The sequence below is a fragment of the Poecilia formosa genome, unplaced genomic scaffold (assembly GCF_000485575.1).
Source record: "Poecilia formosa unplaced genomic scaffold, Poecilia_formosa-5.1.2 Scaffold595, whole genome shotgun sequence".
Classification (NCBI taxonomy): Eukaryota; Metazoa; Chordata; class Actinopteri; order Cyprinodontiformes; family Poeciliidae; genus Poecilia; species Poecilia formosa.
Genome location: NW_006800534.1, coordinates 289753 through 305365, shown reverse-complemented (window position 1 = coordinate 305365; position 15613 = coordinate 289753). Strand labels below are relative to the sequence as shown.

The following is a 15613-nucleotide window of genomic DNA, read 5'->3' as shown; positions in this document are numbered from 1 at the left end:
AGCGTCTTCCCAGGTCTGACTAATGAATCTACCCAACAGCTGCAGCTGATCCAGATGCTGCTGCTCACGTTCTCAGTAAAACCAGGAAGATGGAGCACATAGCACCAGTTTTAAAGTCCCTACACTGGCTCCCTGTAGCTCAGAGACCTACAGAGACCCCTCAGGTTCTGGTTCTGGTTCTGCTCTGCATCCCCAGAACTAATGTCCAGCTAATGTCGTTCACTAATAGATCTTACATCGTACATCTGAAAATGGATTGGGTAAAGACAGCTTCCGTGTTTTAGTGAAAAACTGATATTATATAGTATATTTGAAGAGATGTGAAAATGAAGATATCTGCTGCATTTAGTGTTAAGGACAAGTGTTGTAGAACCTCTGCCACTAAACTGTCAACTTTTGATGTTTTGAGGTTTGAACACATTATTTACTTAGTTAAACATTACATTAAGTAGTGTTAAAGCACATGGGCTAGCCCACATGTAAAGCTGTCTACATGTCATGATGTGAATTATCAACTGTTACATAACAGTGACCGAAGTCACACAGCTTGTAAAATTCTGCTGATTCGCTGCGGTTGAATCTCCAGAAAGCTTCACGTGTCAAACACCACCACTCTCTTCACATGTGTTCTCCGCACGTAACTTGGTCCGTCGGTTAACACTCCACTTTAAGGAGTGTTATTTTTATTTTTTATTTTTTTAATTCTTTGCCATTTTAACAAAATAGCAAAAGATTATTTAGGCACCTAAAAAGGCATACTTCATTAGCCTAAAGTATACACTGAGATGTAATCTAAAAGATACTGAAATTTTAGTATATTTAATAGTTTATTTTTTAAGTAAGCTTTAAGTGAATTTAAAAAAATCTATTTTGAGCATATATTAAAATATACACAAAACATCCTTAAAAGCATATTGTTTCATTGGTACACTTGATACACATATTTTGTTCACTTAAAGTATACTTTTATTTAATATATTTCTTTAAAGTGTATTGTGGTACAATTATATTTAAATGTGTTTAAAGTTATAAAGTCAAAATGGGTACAAGCATGATGTTAGTATACTTTGTATATATTTATTTGCCATTAATGGTGGAACAGTACATGTCAGATAATCCAGGAGGTTTACTGTACTCTAATTTACTTCTTTAACAAATGATGTTATTGTATGGTATGCATGTTAGGTTTTCACCACACCTTCAGCAATTTTTCTATATAGTAAACTAAGCAATTCTGTGATTAGATGTGAATGTGTCTATTATAAATTGTAAAATGCTGTTTTGAACTTTGATAATATCTGAAAGATTATGTTTCTAATCTAGATTTACTATTTGCAGCCTTTTACCCTCAATCAGATTGTAATCGTAAATTGATCCAAGAGAACTGTTGCCTGTTGGAGAAGTGCACCATTTATCACTTACATCAACACCAACAGCATACCTATTAACTAGGTATGCTAGTTAATATTATTTTAAAAATAAAAAATATATATATATTTATTCAAAAGATGTTTTCTAATAGTCCTCAATAATATCAGATATATATATATATATATATCTATGCCATTCTCTTAAGGATCATTTTACTTTTTTCTAATTGAAAATGTGGTGAAAGCTGAAAAAAGAGGCACTGGATATCACACTAAAAATATTAAAACCCATTTTTGATTAAAAGAAAGCCTAATAATTTAAACAAGAGTTACAAAACAAATTAGGCAATAAAAACATTCTGAGTACTTTTATTTGTGTTAATTTTAAGACTAGGATCAAAACCGACCTCAAACACCATGAATGGTATTAGAAAACTAAAACTACAGAAAGGCTAAGAATGTGCTCATCATCCTCAGTTAGAGGCTCACTTGGATTTGTTAGTTAGAGGTGACTGAGGATTTGCATGTGAAGGAAAAGCTAATGAAATTTGCCAAGGTTAATAGTGTTTGGAAGGAAAATTTGTAGTCACAGGCTATTAATGGTGGAACAGTAGCTTGATGGACAGCCTCCTCTCCTGTAGCTGGTCAGGATCAGTCAATCAATCAAATTTTATTTGTATAGCACATTTCAGCAGCAAGGCATTTCAAAGTCCTTTACATAATTAAAATAAAAACAGCATGTAATAAACAGTGAGAAAGAGAAATAAAAAGCTGTAGAACTTTAGTTGAGACACCGTCAACTGGGACTCCAACCCTTTGGACTTTAGTCAAAACACCGTTTGACAAGGACTCTAACCTCTCGGAAACAGTGAGAAAGAGAAATAAAAAGAAATTAATAAATAGATAAAAAGAAAAGATAAAAACATTAAAAACATCGAAGACATCACAACCCACACTCTAACCCTAATTTAGCCTTAAGCAGCTCTAAGCAGGTGGGTTTTAAGTTGAGATTCCACTGTAGGTTGGCTTTTCACACGCCTGAGAGCTTATGAGTCCTGACATGTTGGCTCTGTGTATAGAAATCAAAGCACTATGTCATAGTGCTGCACTTCAGTGTTTATAGAAACGCAAGGCATGAACTGCTGTACGACACTAGAAAGTGCAAACTGAGTGCATTTAATATTAAACACGGATAAGTATGTACTACTTTAATGATTTATAATGATATTTTGTGTCTTATCTTTTAGTTGATTTTGCAGCAGTTTAAGCCTGGTAAGCAACAGATGTGTATTTGAAAAGGTTTATTTTATGGCTTATATGGATCAGGCCTGATCTCTAGTTTCCAGCTGTAATAACTGAAGCTGTGTGTTGACTCTAGTTCAACACACAGCTTCTCTTGTGTTGAAGCTCCACGGATAATAACTTAAGTTTTGTTTCTGTTCGGCTGAAGAAAGGCATAACAGTTCTAAGTATCTGCTTGTGCTTAAATGGCCAACTGTTAACATTGTGAAATAGAGAAGCATATCATCCATACGGTTATAATAACTACATTAAGTTATAATCTGAGCTAGTAGAAACGTGGATATTAAGTAAGAGGGCTGTTAATCACATGGACTGGTAGAAAACACATAATTACTTTGTATTAGTATTTTTCACTGTTTTCATGAAAACATGTTGACTCTTGAAGTTTTTACCTTATTACCCTCATGGCTTTCCTAAACACACATGGACAAACATATCAAGTGTTTGTGCTTTGTCCCTTCATATGGGTCTGTCCAATTCTAAAATGTCTTTTGTGACGTACTGAGGTTTTAAGTCTTCTGAAGCTCTTTGTTTGGAAAAACAAAAATGAATCTCATTGTTTGCTCATTTGAATTTTTTCTCTCTGTACAACAGATATCAGTCTCTGGGTCTGTAAAGATGCAATAAGGGCCAGCAACAACATTTAATGTCAACATACAATTTATATTATTGATTTAAATTTGGCTTATCATTCATTATCTGATTTCTTTGTTTTTTTCTTTTTTCACCTTGTAATTGGACAGTAAAACATAAAAGAATTTGGTTTGGCTTCACATGATTAATATTGGTCTCAGTTCTAAATATTATTAGTTTTCCTCGTTTATTTCATTGTTTTTCAGCAGATATCTAAGGAGGTGTTGTATGGAAGTCACAGTCCGATCCACAGCAAGCATTCATCCGGCCGCAACACCCTGCACAGTTTGCAGGGATCAATGTCCCCACTGATGGTCCGCTCCATGCCCTCCTCTCCTTCCAGACCGGCTTATGGTGGAGGTGGCTTCCTCGGAAAAATAGGAATGGTAGACCCAGGCAGTACCACAATACCACATGAATGTCAGCCGGGGCGAGGGCGGTCCAGCACCGTGTTCTCCAGCAGTAGTGCCATACTGGAGAGAAGGGATGTAAAGCCTGGTGAGAAGCTGGTTATTGTAATGAGCCACCAGGGTGTGGAAGAGTTCAGAGGCTTGGCAAAAATAATGAACCAGACGCCTGCAACATTCAAGATAAACTAATAAAATTATTTATTTCGAACTGTGGACAATATACATTAAACAATCAAAATATATATGCACATAATGAATATAATCAAATATGTGCCTTTATGACAAGATTGTTGAGGATCCAAATGCAGGAAGAATTATTAAAATGATTGAACTGAATCACTGAATGAAATAACTGAAAAAATATAAATATTTAAGAAGAAGAAAGTATACCATAGAGGTGCCATACTGTAGAACATTTAAAGGTCAGAAATAAATAAGAACTTCTGTAAATATTATATGAATAAATAAACTGGCCAGCAGCCCAAAACCAGCTAGAAGCCTACAGGGGAGTTACTCCTTCAATCTATTTTCAATAATCTTGGTATGATTTGCATTTGCAGCATCACTTAGCTGTAATGCACTCTCCATCAGGTTTTACTAAAACATCTGCAATTCGAGTTTGTTGAACCAGAGATCTGGTGTGTGAAGCTCAAATTGAACCTTTTCTCTTTTTCAGTTCTTTCAGTCACGTGACAGTGATGTGAATTTAAAATCTAAAAGTGGTTGTCACAGTAAAAGCAAAGCCTTTAAAAACAACAAACTTGACAGTGTCATGATGTGGTGTGGTTTAGAAAATTTAATTAACAAAATAAGAGTCTAACTTATGAAAAATGAACATCCAAGGGAAACACAAAAACAAACAAAAGCAAAACCAAAACACGAAAAGATTCTAAGGAACACAGGGGGAATGACGAGCGTGGAGACAAACAGGGTAACAAGACGGACTGGCGAGTTGTGACTGAAAAAGAGGAGCTTAAGTACTGGGAGGTAGTAATGGGAACAATGGCCTAAATGAGAAGAGTGATAGCAGGTGTGAGTAATTTGGCACAGCAGCTGGCTGAGGGCTGGGGAGGAGGTGGCACAGGGAAACTAAGGAGATCTGCTGGGAACACAAACGGGAGGAAACAGGGAACTGAAAAATACTTGTAATACAAAAGACACTAAGAGTAAAGAAAACCTGATGGACTAGGAGAGAAAGATATGAGGGAAACCGAACCTAAATAGAAACAAGGCTGATCTAACAATAAGAACTAAGGAACACACAGCAAGAGAAACTAGAAGATCTAAACAAAGAAAAACCCAACTAGAATTACTAAAGAAAGATACAGACTCAGACATGGAAGAATAACTGAACCTATGGTGATCAAATTAAGAAATAAACATTATTAGAAACCCTGCAGGGAGGCTGAAATAAGAAATAACTAGAGGGATAAAATAGAATTAAACTATAGTCATTAAAGAAGGCTTGACATGGACTCAAACAAACAAGGACAGAACCTAAAGCAACTAAAGAATAAGCATAACACTATAAAGGACTGGAAATAAGGAAAGCAATAAGACAATTCTAATTACATTAAATACCTCAAATAATAATATTATCAAAAGGACCATGAAGGGCTAAACTAGAGTGAACTAAAACATAAAGCTAAATAACATGAAAAGCAAAACCAACCCAAAAATCCAGACAGTTTAAATCTAACTGAGAAGGTAGGGCCTACAAACGTAAGAAAATAGGCATGTACAGGTTAATAGTTAATAGAGTAACAAACATGGACTAATCAACAGTAGGTTACTCATCTAAACATGGAGACAATGTGTGATAGGGCAGCATTGAACAGAAATAATGGAGACGATTGAGAAAACCAAGACTACACAACAAAATGAAAGAAAATATTGAAAAGCCCAAAGATAACAATGAATGGAGATTGATATCAAATCAGGGAATCATTGGCTGTCTTTGTTTGCAGCTATTTTCCAGTAACAGCCAAACTGATTTCTTAGACAGAAAAAAAGGTCTGGTGCAATTTAAGTCAGTTTGAAAGTAGAGTTGTAAACCTCTTCCTCATATTTCCAATAGGAAAATACTACTACCTGAAAAATAATAAATGCTTATATTAATCTTTTCTGTTATTAGAACATGATGTATTTTTTTCCTCTATGAATTTAAATTGTAGCAATTCTATTGAGAATATTTTGCAAGGATCTTTAGGTAGAAATTTCTACCTGCATGATTTCTAAAAGCTGAACTTTGTGCTTGTAATCAATACATAAAGCTCAGATCTGCACTTCTTTCTGCTTTAAAAACTTTTTCATGGGCCTCTGTGTGTTTATGTGTGTGTTAGATGGAGACATGAGTAAAAGCACAGCCTTGGTGCTGCGTGGAAATGGTGGATCACATTACCCTGAGTACTACCGTTCAGCCTCAGTGGAAGTAGGAAGAGGTCACCACAGCATTTCCTCCTATTGTAGCAGTCCTCCCATGCTAACTGGAGGAACAGCAGAGGTAGGGGTGCTTGGGATCCCTGGTGGGCTGCAACAGCACCGAGCCTCAATCAAACCCCTGATGGTCCATGGGGAAAGCATTCAAAACCATAGCAACTCTCTTCGCAGGTAAGCTGACTTCCTTAACTATCACTTTGAACAGCTACATTGAAGCACTGAGGGAAAGAAACAGATGCTAAGTACATGCTGACTCTTTTAAAAAGTACATGTGCATACACTGTCCTGATTAGCCCTCCTCTCATCAACTGAATTATATTAGAGGAGTTTTCCCAGGTTTATTCAGTCTCTCAGTAGTATGTTCAAGGTTAACAATACTTTGCAGACTTTGTTTTCAGAAGAACTTCATACATATACAGTGGCTTGCAAAAATATTCATACCTCTTGAACTTTTCCATATTTTGTCACATTACAACCATAAATATTTCATTGGAATTTTATGTGAGACTAACAAAAAGTGGCCTACAATTGTGAAGTAGAAAGAAAGTTATACATGACTCAAAACATTTTTTACAAATAAAAACTTTACAGTGTGGTGTGTAAAAGTATTCACCCCCCTTTTTTCTGAGTGCAACCAGTTTCCTTCAGAAGTTTCCTGATGTCCTGATGACTGAACAGAGTCCACATGTGTGTAATCTGATCTCAGTAGAAATCCAGCTGCTCTGTGATGCCTCAGAGGTTCAGAGAATATTGGGGAGCAAACAGCATCATGAAGTCCAAGGAACACAGCAGACAGGTCAGGGAGAAAGCTGTGGAGATGTTTAAAGCAGACTTAGGCTGTAAAAGGATTTCCAAGGTTGAACAAGGAGAGCTCTGGTCAGAGATGCAGCCAAGAGGCCCATGGTGATTCTGGACCAAAGGCAGAGATCCACAGCTCAGAGGAGGAATCTGTCCACAGGACAAGTATTCGCCATCACTGCACACAAATGTGATGTTTCTGGAAGAGCGGCAAGAAGAAAACCACAAGAAGTCCAGCTATCCACCTAATCTGACTGAACTTGAGCTTTTTGCAAAAAAGAATGGGCAAAAATTTCTGTCACAAGATGAGCAGAGCTGGTAGAGACAAACCCTGAAGACTAGCAGCTGGAATTGCAGCAAAAGGTGGTTCTGTAAAGTATTGACTCAGAGGGCTGAATATTTTTACACTCCACACTTTTAAGTTTTTATTTGTAAAAATGTTTTGAGTGTATAAATGGAAGTAGAAGTAGAAAGAAATTTATAATTTTCTTTCTACTTTACAATTGTTTACCACTTTGTCTTGGTCTGTCACATTCAATTCTAAAGAAATGTATTTATGTTTGTGGTTGGAAAGTGATAAAATATGGAAAATTCCAAGGGATATAAATACTTTTGCAAGCCACTGTATAATGCATACATTATACACACATGCACACATTCTTTGCATTGCTGATGCAATGCAAAGAATGAAATTAGCTAAGCAGACATTTTGAAAACGTTAAATCCAGTGGTCTCTTCATAGTACTTGTACTTCACTGACAGAGAAGGCTTAACCTTAATTATATCCAGTAAACCTCTGGGAGTTTCTAGTTTTCATAATTAGCATTGTTATGAACCTGAAAATGACTTTTATGGGAAAATTTCAGATGTAAGGGAAAAGAAACACATGAAATTAATAAGCTGGATCTGTTAGAATTCCAGCTGGGGACTGTCCACACTCTGGACATGAGGACAATGTTTGCACTGTTTGTGAATCAATCTAATATTTATTTATTTGTCTATTTTTTGTCCCGTTCTATCAGACAGAAGAACAGGAAGTATGGAGACAGTCAGATTCATTCACTCGGATACAAAAGTCCTCCGCCCTCCCCTCACAAAGGGAATGAAGTCAGGATGTTCAATGGACAGGTGATTGGAGGTGCAAGCCAAGTGTCTCCACAGAGTGTGTCACCTATTCACCGCTCCCTAGAACACAACAGTAGTGGGCTCACAGTGGATGTAATAAACAGAAGAGGCTCATCATCCTCTACCTCATCAGTATTTCTTGACAGTCCTCTGGGTCAACCTGAAACTCTTTTTCCAGCCCATATTACTGCTTGTAATGTCCAAAGGTGAGCCTGTGCCTTATGTTATCATATTTATATACAGTGTCACCTCACTGCATTAGTTTGTATTAGTCTGTACAGATGAAGCTTTTAAGGCATTTTAACTGAGGTTTGAATTCAAGGTTTTCAACCAGCAACTATCACAGGACATATACACAAACAATAACAACCCCTCTTCTTTTAAACAGTACTACTTAAAGTTACAATAATGACTTAAATCACTCATGTTACACTCAGTAAAATACCATTGACTACCAACAATTAACAGGAATAAACACGTCAGATGATTTTCTAAATGGTTGGCAAAACTGAAAGAGGGAAGGCAGGAGTCGACCTTGCTGCTGGAGGCAGTTAAAGCAAGTATTGGTCCCAGGCAGTGAAGAGAAGAAATAGATCGCTGGATCTGCAAAACCAGTCAGCTGAAGCCAAAGAGTAAGGGAGGAGTCAAAGGGCATCACTTCCTTGCTCAGTGGGAGCAGAATCCAAAGAGAGAGATGTGAACATAGACCATTTTCTTGTGTCCACGTAGCTGAAGGCAGTCCTTCAATATCCATATTAAATCAAGCAGTCAGCTACAGGGCAGAGACACGTAGCTATACATGGTTGCTCTCTCAGACACAGTATGTGCAATTTAAACAGATTAATTCATTTTGAGGTAATTTACCACATATGGATATCTTTGTACTGTGAGAGGAGGCCACAGTGTCCAGGGAATGAATGTATGAGTGATTCAGAATGCGTTGTTTTTACATCACATCCAGGAGAATTTGATATAGTCAGCCTGCCAAGCCCAACTCTGATCCAGATAGTAGCAATTGTTTTGGGTCAGGCAGGCTCCATGAACTTTCACTTGCCTTAGAGTCTCACTGGTGCAACTCATTGGTGAAATTTGAAACACCTGAAATATGGTCAGTCCAGTTGAGCCACGCGAGTAACTTCTCCAGTGACGTTTTCATCTCGCCAGGGAGTTACATGTGGCCTGTCATTCTCAGCAAGAGTCACATCCAGTTTGTGGCTCTGGTCAGCCTCATAAGGCAGTCTCTCAAAGGCCCAAACAGCTGCTGACATTTTCCAAATTTCACAATGTGCCAGGTAAACGCCAACTCCAAAAAACAGAAACCCAATTATATACACATCTTCAACATCCTTGACCGACAGTATGGACAGACACACTGTCTTCCACTTCCTCCAGGAATCCAGAGTGTATCCACCACCATGTGTCCCATCAGGGCAAGAGGGCTCTCCTTTGCCCAGTCTTCTTGTCAAGGAAATTTGATTCATTGCATTGAGAGACCAGCTGACCAGATCCATAATTTGCAAATTCAGAAAATATGCAAAGAGAGGCTCAGAAAAGAATAGCCAGACTGAACACAAGAGCAAAGAGTAGGGGCAGATGAGGGAGGATTGAAGAGAAGAAAAAAAGCATCCACTTTCACCGAGAGCAAGACGAAAAAAATGCAGAAAGAAAGAAAAACAATATATACACACAATGTATTTCAAGGGAAGGGACATGTCAAGATGGAAAACAGCAGTCTGTGTGTTCATGGCTCTAAATAGCATCTCATGGTATTATATGCTTTCAACATGGTTTGTTTTGTTGAAACTAGAACATTTTTTGAAATAAATATCAACACATGGTCAAATGTATTTAATAAAATATGGTGCGTCATCTCTGTAGCCTTAACAGGGGAGTCAGTCCTGTCATGTATTAATGCATCTCAATACTGTACCTGGTGCTGCCATTTATTTTATTGCCGACTAACAACTTACTCACCTGAATTTAGCAGCACCATGATTGTAGGCTTTTAATAAACAAAAATGCTCCAATGGATTGAATATGAATTAGTTTTTTTGTTTTTTGGGGGTTTTTTTACAGTGAGAGAATGAGAGCCATGGAAGAGCAGATAGCCAGTCTAGCAGGACTGGTGCACCACGCTCTGTCCATGAAGTCAGATGTTCTAGGACAAAAGGACCTTATCAGGTTTGTCTGTCTACAGAAGGTGCAATTTACCACAATATAATAATTAAAGGTGCAGTAATATTTTACATCAACCTTTTTGATGGTTCATGACTTCTTGTCATCATGTTATTCCCTCATCAAACACTTACCTTGAGTGTTGCTTTGATTCTTTCATCCATGTTTGAGAAATTGTTTAAGGCCATGGTGACCATCCAGCTGTGCAAAACACCTGAGCGGATCTAGCGCTGCCTTCGAGACACAGCTCCTCCTCACAGCTGCAGTTTCTAAGCCCAAATTTAAGATGTTAAATATGAAAGTCATATTTCTTGTATGTCATATTTAACATATATATGTAGCAATTTTATAACAGCTGAAGGTAATAGTTACTTGATTGTATTACGAAATGGCACTATGTGCCTGGAAAACACATAATACTGCCTCTTTGAAGTAAAAATACATTTTTATTTATAAATGGGTATATCACATAGTACTCACTTTGAATAAGCTTCATTGAACCTTCCTGAAAATAGTGTGAATTTGTGTTTTCTAGTCAGAGTCCTGAAGACAAACTCCTCAGCAATCGACTTGGTGAGAAGTTATTTTCAGGGACACCTGCTACCTAAGGCATACTTGTTTTCTTCAGAACATCCTGAAGATTAATAAATCTTCTTTCTTGACTTTCAGAGGCATTATCTGAGTCAAAGATGACTGCTATGACTGAAAGCTCCAGCCCCACTCCTCTCGCCCTCGGGGTCGCTCCCTTTGATGGTGGACTGCGACACAACTTGATGTCTGTGAAGAGACATATTTGTGAGCTGCGGCTGCAACTCAGTCAACTCAAGTGTTTACAGGTACTAAGCTAAATATTTCAATACTGCATTGAGAGTTATCACAAGTATTTCTTTAAAATCCAACATACTGTAACTTGTTATCCATTTTTCATCAATTTTTTACTTATTCTGTGCATCACCACTAACATGTGGTGAGCCACCCAAGAGAGTAATGGGTTGCTATAACAGCAATAATTTGGGTTATTCAGTCTATTATAAGAGAAAAAAGGGTTAAATTTTCAAAGAATATGAGAAACCTAAAATATTACTAAATTTACTTGCTGTTAGGCTCTTGAATCATTTGTTTTGGGTTTTGTTATTTGTGTTCTTTAGTTTCTTATCTCTGTTAGATCTGCCTTGTTTCTCACTAAGTCGCAAAGCTGGCAACATTCCCTTATCCTGGTCACAACCACACTTAAACCCTCTGCTCATCCGTACATTTGGGCACGCCCTTCAGAATTTCTTGGCACCACCAACTTTGGGGAAAAAAGAATATCTGAGGTTTTTTTTAGGAAAGCTGTGAGTCAGAGGAAGGTGGGATGTCTGTATGGCTGGAGACAGGAGAGGATGATGATGAGCTTGTTCCTGAACTGCACCTGTTGAAGAATGCGTTCATCTCTATCCAGACTTCCATCTGTCTGATCCTCCTTTTGCTTGAACCCTTATCACACATCTCTCATATTGTTCCTCTTCAGTTTATTCTCCAGCTTCTTCCAGTACTTCTCTTTGCTGTCTCTAATCTTGACCTTGAGCTTCTTCTGCATACTCAATAACTCTCTGTCTCATTCCCTAAAGGCTCTGTGTTTCTGGTTTAACAGTTCCTTTAGGTCACTGGTGATCCAGTGACCACTATTCTGGTGGGGATGGTTCTGTCCACACAGAAGTTTATATAGTCAGTCGCACACTCAGTCATGGCACTGATGTCATCTCTATGTGGCTGGCAGTGAGTAGTCCAATCAGTTGCTTCAACTGATTGAAACAAGCCTGGAGGACCTCTTCTGCATTCTGTGACCATTTCGTAACATCCATCCTAACAGCTAGCCTCTTCACCAGGGGTTTGTATTCAGAGAGGAGAAAAACAAGATTATGTTCCGATTTCCCCAGAGGAGGACATTAGTGTAAAACAGATCCAAAATCTTGTTTTCGCGGGTGGAGCAGCTGACAAACTAGTGAAATGTTGGCAGTGTAAAAGAGAGTGAGGCATGATTAAAATCATCAGATATTACCACAAATATGCTCTTTAAATCTCTGTCTGCTCGTAAAGCCTGGCAGAGAGATGTTGGAGTTGGGGATACAATCCTGCAGCCATGTCTCCGTAAACCACATTATTCTGCATTCCTTATACTCTTACGTAGTCCTTGTCAGGGTTTGAGGTTCATCCATCTTATTAGCTAACAACCTCTCGTTGCCTATGACGATGGACGGTAGAGATGGTTTGAACTTCCTCCTTCTCTCTCTCCTCTTTGCTCCTGCCCTGCATCCACGATGCCTCCTTTTCAACTCCACTGGGATTTCTGGCTTCAGCTGTGGTACTATTTCAGCTTTTCAGATGTTGAACAGCTGCCCTCTGTTATAAACCACTTTGTAGCTATGGTTGCACATCTTAACAAAATGGGAAAAATAAAAATATTGCCAAAAATCAGTCCAACCACACAAAATTCAAAACAAGAAGGTATAGCTGTCCAAATAAGTTATTTTCCTCCAAAAAAAAAGCAGGAATGAATGTGTGAAAAACATAAAAAATCTCAATGAAGCACAGCTACTCCAACATGCTGGCTCTGTCAGCAGCACAATTCTGGAATCAGCATGTCTAGACGTAAGCAGCTGATGTCAGGCAACCACATTTTCTGTCTTCCAGCTATCCAACATGGAGAGTGTGAGTTCAATGCTGCGTATGGCAGGTCCGGAGCTGGTGATATTGATGTGTGAGAAGCTGGCCCAATTTGAGGATGCAGCATACAGACAGAGAGCTGAGATGGATGAGGACAGGATCCACTACCTCACCTCTGAGGAGAAAATCCTCACACAGCTTAGGTAAGTGTGAATTTTCAAGATTAGTTATATATTTAAACTCTTAAAGCTTCTGTCAGGTATTCCACAAGTGAGCATTTTAATAATTACAAAACATTTACACCAGTAATAAAGCCATCCTGCTGGACCAGACCTAAGAAGTCATCAAATTATTGAATTTAATTTTACTTCAGTGAATATGTTTAGGCTGGAAACCAATTATTTAGACATATAATAGGTTTCAAATGCTGAAAATGCAAATGCTGAACAAGAACTTCAGCATTTGCAGCTTGATGCAGAAAGGTGGTTATCTCGCCTGGTCACTGCCTTCCTATACAATTACACTTGATTGAAATCTCTTCACAGACAGTCTGGGCTTTCTAACATTTATTTGATTTCCACTATTAAATTTTCTACTGGCCAATCAGTGAACAGAAGGAGAAGTTGTGAATGATGATGTTGATTTTATGCAATGGTTTAGAATTGCAGTGTGTTTGTAGTTTTAGCAATTGCAGTAAATTTGTAATCAAGTTGGTCACACTTCCAAATATGTAATTAATGTTAACGGTCACCTGGCTCAGCACGGTGCTCCTCGATTCACAGTGGAGGATGGTTGTTTACAGCAAAAGCAATTTGTGGTAAGCTTCATAGGGCCAAACTGGTACCAAACGTTAGCGATGGGGTGAAATTTAAAACTTCAACAGAGGTCACGTTTCTCAGGAAGCCACCATTTCTCAAAATCTCAGGGCCCAGACCCTGCGCATGAAGCAAAGCGTAGAACGAGACACTGGTTTTTACCAGGCCAGTGGTTACCCTGTCTCTCACTATGGTCAGAGCCCTTTTCCTATACTGGCTCTGCAGAAGATTTAACATACCTTCCCTTCTCAAAGTCCTGTATTGTCTACTGTATTGGAGCTTGAATGTGAGATGAAGAATACATACACTCTTTATCACAGCTCAATAGAATAATGTTGTTAGAAGGGATTTTGTTTCTGTCATGTTTGAGTTCAGTTTCCTGACTCACATACAGAACACCAGAGGAGAGTAGATAAAATGATTCTGTTTATTAGATGCAAATTAATAAACAGAATTAACAGATGCATTCTGAACTGGATAAGCAGGGGTTTGTGTGATTCTTTTCTCTGTGGAGAAGAGGGAGAAATCAGTGAGGCATTCAAGGTACATAGGATTTGTCAGACCAGTAGGACGGAACGTTCTTACTTCAGAATCGGAGGAGCTTCGCTTGGGGTGAGGAACTTGCGGGTTCTGGGGGGGTTTGGATTCTTCACAAAGGAAGGGGGTTCCAATCCTGAGTTCCAGTGGAGTGGTAGACTGAGGATTCCTGGAGGAGGCACCAGAGGCTGCATTGGAGGGAGGACAGGTAGGTTCTGACTCGGCGGAGAGGACTGGTGGCCAACGGTGAATCGGGAACTTTGACTAACGTCTTGACAGGAGTAGATGAAGGAGAACTCGGGCATCCGATCGTTAACAACCACAACATCACAAGAAGGATTGCAGGTGAGTAGCTTCTCCCAGTCAGCTCAGGGGGAAGGCTCAGAACATGCAAGACCGTTTCAAAATAGACAAACACTCAGGTGTCAAAGAGGTGTCGGAGAGTCTACAGGAGTGGACACACCCGGAGGGTCGGCAGACAAACTCTCCATGGAGCAGCTTCCGGTCGTCATCTAGTAGTGAGAACAAAGAAGCAGCAGGCAAAAAAAAAACCCTAAACAACTCCAGAACCAGACAGTTTCCATCCATCCATCCATCCATCCATCCATCCATCCATCCATCCATCCATACATACATACATACATACATACATACATACATACATAAACCCTCATCCCTAGTGGGGTCAGGAGGGTTGCTGGTGCCTATCTGCAGCTAATGCTCCGGGTGAGAGGTGGGGCCCGACAGTTTCCATTTTCTCAAAATATTCAGTCTCTGCCAAGCCACTTCAGCTTGATGCTTCTCCCTTTCTACAGGATGGTTCTTAATCCAGTGAAGGGTGTGCTAATGTCATGACTGTCATGAGCCAGTTATCCATCCATTTTCTAACACCCTTGTCCCTAGTGGGGTTGGGAGGGGTGCTGGGGCCTATCTCCAGCTAACGCTCCGGGTGAGAGGTGGGGCCCGACAGTTTCCATTTTCTCAAAATATTCAGTCTCTGCCAAGCCATTTCAGCTTGATGCTTCTCCCTTTCTACAGGATGGTTCTTAATCCAGTGAAGGGTGTGCTAATGTCATGACTGTCATGAGCCAGTTATCCATCCATTTTCTAACACCCTTGTCCCTAGTGGGGTTGGGAGGGGTGCTGGGGCCTATCTCCAGCGAACGTTTTGGGTGAGAGGCGGGGTCACCCTGGACAGATCGCCAGTCTGTCGCAGGGCAATGAGCCAGTTAGTGCCAGGGAAAATGAATGGCTGCTTTGCAAAAACCAATCAATAGTGTGTTAAGCATCATTGTGCCTAGGCATTTCAGCCTTCTAAGCTGCAATTTGTTTTGAATATTTTAGATATTCAAAACAAATTGCA

General features: G+C 39.1%; 1 protein-coding gene across 6 annotated transcripts in view; it reads left to right on the top strand.

The window, feature by feature from the left end:
- Positions 1-15613, top strand: part of LOC103129987 (sickle tail protein) — a 69167-nt gene that overhangs the window by 5348 nt on the left and 48206 nt on the right. For 4 of the 6 annotated variants that reach the window (XM_016665588.1, XM_016665586.1, XM_016665587.1 and 1 more), the window contains 7 exons: positions 3512-3803; positions 6058-6325; positions 7975-8283; positions 10154-10258; positions 10788-10825; positions 10922-11088; positions 12926-13101. In XM_016665588.1, coding sequence (XP_016521074.1) covers positions 3512-3803; positions 6058-6325; positions 7975-8283; positions 10154-10258; positions 10788-10825; positions 10922-11088; positions 12926-13101 — 1355 coding nt within the window. The remainder of the gene's footprint in view (positions 1-3511; positions 3804-6057; positions 6326-7974; positions 8284-10153; positions 10259-10787; positions 10826-10921; positions 11089-12925; positions 13102-15613) is intronic. The other 2 variants (XM_016665589.1, XM_016665584.1) reach the window with 1 other exon arrangement.